Source organism: Sycon ciliatum, chromosome 3, assembly GCF_964019385.1.
Source record: "Sycon ciliatum chromosome 3, ocSycCili1.1, whole genome shotgun sequence".
Classification (NCBI taxonomy): Eukaryota; Metazoa; Porifera; class Calcarea; order Leucosolenida; family Sycettidae; genus Sycon; species Sycon ciliatum.
In genome coordinates, this window is record NC_088645.1 from 10,949,460 (window position 1) to 10,956,289 (window position 6,830).

Below are 6,830 nucleotides of genomic sequence, written 5' to 3' on the forward strand. Positions count from 1 at the left end.
GAGTGACTCCGAGGTAGCGAGCCGTACTGGTCTGGGCAAGAGGCGTGCCAGTGCAAGTAATGTGGAGGTCGAGGTGTGCCTGCCGTCCAGCTTTGATTGCAAGCACTTGCGTCTTTCCGGTGTTGAGGATAAGCCCTTTGGCATCGAGTAGCCTGGCGACAGCTGACACTGCTGCGGAAAGGGTGATGTTGATGACGTGAGCGCTAGCGTGGCTCAGGTACAGCATGATGTCGTCCGCGAACATTAGTGTACGCACCGGGTCAGCTACTGATGCGACACATCTCGTGTAGATCGCGAATAATATCGGACCAAGCACGCTTCCCTGGGGGACACCGCACTAGTCGCACGTCCTCGTCAGGGACAACAGTGCGAACTTAGAAGGTGCGACTTCGGCGGTATTAGTCATGAAGTAGTTAGTTGATTGTTCTAACGAGGAACACACGCTTCTTGCCGAACTTGACACTTGACTGACTCACGACTGCCATCCAGATATGCAGAGCACACGGGTACGAGGAGTCCATCGAACCTTCCACTCGGCAAACCTGCAAGAAAGCACCACTCCCTGCTCAACACGGCGTTTTGGGGAATTCACCCCTCATGCGTTGAGCTTGAGTAGGCCGAAGAAGGTTAGCAACTCCCAGCATGAGCGACTCTGACTCACGCTGCTACCCGGGGCCTCACGAGGCCCCGGGTCAAAACGTCAAACAAAACGTCTCTGTAAGTTTGTATCCCTGGTGATGGTTTGGCCTGGAGGGCATGCACTATTACATGTACATGTATGTGGTGCTTCTCAGGCGCAATCGATGGGCTTTTCGTGTGCTCCGGATGGCAGTCTTGCGTCAATCAAGTGTCAAATCCGGCAGGAAGCCTTGTTTCCTCGTAGGAACAACCAACTTCATAACGTTAATTTAAACTCTCAGTGTTACGAAGATTTCTGATGCTAGTCACTTGAAAACGACGTTGCAATCCCTACATAATTGTTCTTCTGGTTTCGTGGTGTGGATGCGTTTGTTTAGCTTTTTTTTTACTTCGCCAGAAGCAGAGGCAACATCTGCCTTCTCACTGGGCGTATTGCCACAGTTCTCGCAAAGTGATGCAGATGTGCGAATACACTCGGTTGGAGAGCCAAGGATTATTTTATAAAAAGTAAAAAGGACCGAGGAACTACAAGTTACACAAAATCTATGTCCACTAACACCACCAGTTACTGAACAATCTCCTCATGCGATAACATTGCACGACACTGACCGACGGTACTGACGTTCTTCTACAACTAACTGGCTAACAGTTCTAGCACATCTTATGTTATTTCTATAACTTAGAACCTTCCAAGTTGGAAAGCTGTTGGAGTGCGCATCCAAGATGTGCTAGAGCTGTTAGCTAGTTTGTTGTAGAACGTCAGTACCGTCGGTCAGTACCGTCGGTCAGTGTCAAACAGAGGTTACAATACTATTATTTTTAGCACGAAAATTTACTAATAGCATGAGGAGTGTATTTAAAGGACAGCATGAAAGTCCGTCACGCAACTAATGACTCAACAAATGACCAGAGAAACCCGCCTTCAGCAGCAGGACTGACTCAGTCTGCCAGTTGCAAGAACAAACGCTGGCAAGTCGAGGTATGCCTTCACGGCTACAGGTAAATGGAACAGATTACCTGGAGACCTTCAAAGGTGCAGCACTACCTAACGCAATTGGTCATTGACTTTGCCTGTTGTATTCCTTGCTAAAATGCAACAGTAGCAAGTGCCATGCTTGACAATTGATCCGTACTATTGATCTCCAGCTAACTATCACTTCCAGTGCTTTGTCTCTCTCTCTCTCTCTCTCTCTCTCTCTCTCTCTCTCTCTCTCTCTCTCTCTCTCTCTCTCTCTCTCTCTCTCTCTCTCTCTCTCTCTCTCTCTCTCTCTCTCTCTCTCTCTCTCTCTCTCTCTCTCTCTCTCTCTCTCTCTCTCTCTCTCTCTCTCTCTCTCTCTCTCTCTCTCTCTCTCTCTCTCTCTCTCTCTCTCTCTCTCTCTCTCTCTCTCTTTTCTTCCCTCTTCGCCGGAAGAAATTCCGGTTTGGATTTGCGAAGTAAAACAAAGGTCAAAAAAATCGAAGCCCTGCGGAAAACTTATGCGTATGGTAGTGCATATAATTTTAATTATGTGCAACTACCATCAAGTGCCACTACCATAAGCATAAGTTTTCTAAAGTTCTTAGACTTGCATAATTCTCAGTAGGCCTACTGTCACGTACACACGATCGTAACAATAAGCCAACACAGCCGACCATTCGTGACTGCATACGCGTGTGGAAGCGGAAGTACTGTTCCAATCTTGCTGCGAGCCAAATTCCACTGGGAACCCGCGCTCTGGAATGAGAGAAACGTGGACACAGCGAATGGGGTTTTCGGTCATCTCACCACTTGGTGGTGGGTCTCATCTACTCGCTTACCACCGCTCCTCAGAGTACAGTGAAACCTGTCTAAGACGACCGCTCAAGGCACCGTCACAATGTGGCCTCTGTTGCCAGGTGGTCTTCTTATCCAGGGTCGTTTGACTGCAAATAGCATCCCTTGGTCCTGGCTTCAGTGGTCCTCTGGGGGAGGTGGTCACCTTGACAGGTTTCACTGTGCATCTGAGCCTTGAACATAGACCTTGGCGGACAATGCCTGCAGAAAGGCAGAATTAGGTACCTTTTCTCAGGCAGAATTAGGTACGATTCTTGTATGTTTCATGACTATCAATAAAAATGTGAACGGTACCATTTGCCTGTTAAATAATTCGACAATCTCTGTCAGAAGGAATAATAATTATAGGTAACAATACTGGACCCCTTTCCATTTTCTTCTTTCCTTTGCTCGTAACCCCTTCTCTGAACTGTTGGTGTGTATGTAAATGCTACTTAGGGTAGTCTGGTGAGAGCGCATGGAGGAGAAGAGGTGGAGAGATTGTTGAATTGTTTCATGCATGTTTGATATGTGCAGAAAGAAATGGAGCAGAATTCGGGGAAATTCCTGCCCTAAGGTTGTCATGGCTCTGCCAGTTTCACTGGTTTTCGAGCAGAATCTGCAAGTTTCGAGCATGTTCCACCAATGGATACTTGAACCAGATGGTGTTCCTATTGACCACCCCCACCCAGTTGCAACAGTAGCATCACCACCACCACCACCACCACCACCACCACCACCACCACCACCACCACCACCACCACCACCACCACCACCACCACCACCACCACCACCACCACCACCACCACCACCACCACCACCACCACCACCACCACCACCACCACCACCACCACCACCACCACCACCACCACCACCACCACCACCACCACCACCACCACCACCACCACCACCACCACCACCACCACCACCACCACCACCACCACCACCACCACCACCACCACCACCACCACCACCACCACCACCACCACCACCACCACCACCACCACCACCACCACCACCACCACCACCACCACCACCACCACCACCACCACCACCACCACCACCACCACCACCACCACCACCACCACCACCACCACCACCACCACCACCACCACCACCACCACCACCACCACCACCACCACCACCACCAGCTGAATAATAAAGCAGCAGCATCACCATCACAACTAACTGTTACCACCACCATACAATTTCAAGTAAGCTGGATTGGGCCTTACATGTACATCCCCATTTCCCATGGCAACAGCTGCACGCGGAGCAAAGCACACGTACACATTCTGGAGAACATGAAACACTCACAAGGGCGAATGACCCTTGCTGGAACTGGACAGTTTACACGATGAGAAGAGACACGTTCACACATACACTAGCAGATGAAGAGAGAGTAAATGGAGTGCATATTGTTCTTCAATTCAAATTGCATGTTTTGAACTGCACTACTAGTATGATAGAATGTGGAGCAATGTTTGAGAACCATGACCGAATAGCTAAATGTTGTGCATATCCAATAATCATATTCGATAGTCAGAATCTCGAAATTAAGCGGAAACTAAACTGTTACATTTCCAGTTATATTTCCTTCTGCACTGCTGTGAAGTACACACTGTACATACACATATACATGTAGACACTGTAGATTGTAGCTCTAAGCTAAGACAATCATAGTGAGCAGGACGGCAAGAATGATCCTGACTAGACGATTCTTTCACGTTGTGTGGAGTTATAGTGTGTGACATTCAGAACAACTAACTGTTTACTTAGTGACCTAGACAGTAGGTTTAGATTGCATTTTCGCAAGTCAACTCAGGATCTGCTAATCACACAGGGAGGCACACAACAAGGGGGGGGGGGGGAGAAGATACAGTCACGTGATCTCTTGTGCCAGCAATAGAGTACCTCGGTCAGATGCCAAAGTATTCCTTGAGTAAGTTCTACTGTGATAGATTGGTGCGAATTTAGATGATATGTGCGATTGTCTTGTTAGTTGTTGTCCAGAAATCGAATCATGACATTGGCGAGTTCCTGCACAGAAAAGAACACCCCCTGGGATTGCTGCAACTTCAAGTATTCCCCTATTTTCAGGTACACGGCTTTCCGAGCAGCGCTGTCCTTCGCCTGGACGCTCGGTGTCCGAATTTCGAACACGAAGCATGCTTGAATATATGTGATTGGTGAGATGAAGAGGTCTCCTTCGATGTAGTCGACGAGCGCGGGATGTGTGTTCACGCAATGCTGCATAGCTGGTTGAAACGTCCTTGGCAGCATTTGGGCAGCGTACAGCCCCATCAAATACGGAGATCCGACCCCCACAGACTTCAGTTCCGGTATTGTAACAAATTCTGCCTGATGCCAAGACGCTAAGACCTTAAGAAACCTTCGATAACACGACAGCAAGCGCTTCTGCTGTGGTTCAATGGTATCAAAGTGCTCGCGAATGTTCGTAAGCAAAGCCAGGCGGTAATCCGCATCCGATTCGAACTTGCGGCGGCGGGACATGGCGCCAATATCGCTTACATTGTACTTCAGTTGGTTGAAGGGATTTGAGGTTGTCAGACCGGATTGGTACAATTCGATTGTGCCTTGACGCAACCTACCTCGATAGTGCTCAAAGATCGTGGATGGCCTTATGGTGGCCCCGCCGTCTAGTGACAGCTGAAGGTCATTCATGGGAAGAAATGTGCTATCTCTGAATACGTCTAGTGTTGGATTGAGCCCGAACGCGTTCTGTATATCGTGAAAGGTTAATCGCGTGAATGTGTACCAGCTACTGGTCTTCAGCAGAAACAGTGGCACGTCAAATAGAGGGTTCTCCCTGAGTACATTTAGATCCATATAGCACGTGCGCGACTTATGCCCCTCGTCTTCTTCTATGCCTCCGCAACGTAGCATTCCAGCTAGGCTCCTAGCCTCGGCCGTGAGCATCGCGAACATTGCATGCCGTCCGCCTCCGGTCGGTATTGAATCAGGACGCAGGCCTAAGCTCATCTGCATCCAATCAAGCACACATACACACCAGCAAAATTCCAACGCAGCCATATGCACATGTGTAACACTTCACCGCTCCAACTCCCACAACAAAACTGTCTATTTTTTTATTCACTGCGGTGACCTGCAGACCGTTGTGTTGGGGGAATACAATGTACTTACACAGGCGGGTTATACGTGAATACAATGTATTTATACAGGCGGGTTATACGTGAACGTCTTGTAACCGACACAAACTGGGCAATAATAACTCTGCTTCCACGTGGACCTGTGAAAGCAGACTTTTGCTTGACTACGCCGGTCGCGCAAAGTCTGCTTTCACAGATCCATGTGGAAGCAGACCTGGATGAGGCGTGTTGTAGCGACGAGATTTCTCTCACCTGCAAGAAGCGTCTCAGGTAGCCGTCATTTTGGAACAGTCGATTGAATCTCCGCGACACGAGTGATAAGGCCTGGATATCATCAAGAGCTAGATACGGAAGGAGCAGCTCCGACACTGTGTGGACCGTTCGTTCGAGGATACTTGAGGCTTGCGTGTTCTCAGTGCTGGTCGATAGCGTTTCGGGCGAGTCTTGTTGTTCATTGCCTCCCACGATACATGTCCAATCTTCATGTCTGCTAGTCGATAGTTCTTGGGGCGATTCTCGTTCTTCAATGCATTCCATGGCAGTTTCGTCCACCGTGGTCAAGCTTAAGGTGGATTCGCCAGCTGTGTCTTCGGATAGTTTTGAGGCCTGTGCGTCGTCGGCGCTGCGCGGTAGATATTCAGACAACCTTTGCTGGTGACTGCCTCCATCAATGCAATCCTGTCTGCTAGTCGATAGTCCTTGGGGCGATTCTCGTTCTTCAATGCATGTTTCGTCCACCGTGGTCGAGCTTAAGGTGGATTCGCCAGCTGTGTCTTCGGATAGTTTTGAGGCCTGTGCGTCGTCGGCGCTGCGCGGTAGAGATTCAGACAACCTTTGCTGGTGACAGCCTCCATCAATACAATCTTGTCTGAGAGTCGATAGTGTTTCGGGAGACTTTCGTTGCATACGACTTTCCACGGCACTTTCTCTCTCTGTCGTCCACCTTGAGGGCCAGCAAGTAGATCCTTCGTCTGGGTCTTCAAGAAGCTTTGAGGCATGTGCATGTATGTCGCCAGTGCTAGGCTGGGACGTTTCGGACCACTCTTGCTGTTCACACCTTTCTACAACACCTTCGCGCAGTGTACGGCAAGTTAAGGGCTCATCTGTGTTTCCTCCATCCGGGTCGTCACGAAGCTTTGAGGCGTGTATGTGTCCGGCGCTTGGCTGTGACGTTTCGGACCACTCCTGTCGTTCAGAGCATTCCACGACACTATCGCACACTATCGAACAAGCCGAGGGCTCGTCTGCAGATCCTCCGACTGGGGTTT

The 6,830-nt window shown here is 49.4% G+C and overlaps 1 protein-coding gene across 1 annotated transcript; it reads right to left on the reverse strand.

The window, feature by feature from the left end:
• Nucleotides 1-3,825: 3,825 nt before the first annotated feature.
• LOC135811414 (uncharacterized) lies at nt 3,826-6,283 on the reverse strand. Its single transcript, XM_065324652.1, has 2 exons — nt 5,815-6,283; nt 3,826-5,434 (listed from the first exon to the last, which is right to left on the reverse strand). The coding sequence occupies exons 1-2, from the start codon at nt 6,097-6,099 to the stop codon at nt 4,430-4,432; spliced, it is 1,290 nt and encodes a 429-aa protein (XP_065180724.1). The 5' UTR covers nt 6,100-6,283; the 3' UTR covers nt 3,826-4,429.
• Nucleotides 6,284-6,830: the final 547 nt, after the last annotated feature.

Coding starts and splice junctions, on each gene's coding strand:
- LOC135811414 (XM_065324652.1), bottom strand. CDS start 6,099: ATGGAATGCATTGAAGAACGAGAATCGCCCCAAGAACTATCGACTAGC. Junction 5,435..5,814: donor ACCTGAGACGCTTCTTGCAG/GTGAGAGAAATC, acceptor GATTGGATGCAG/ATGAGCTTAGGCCTGCGTCC.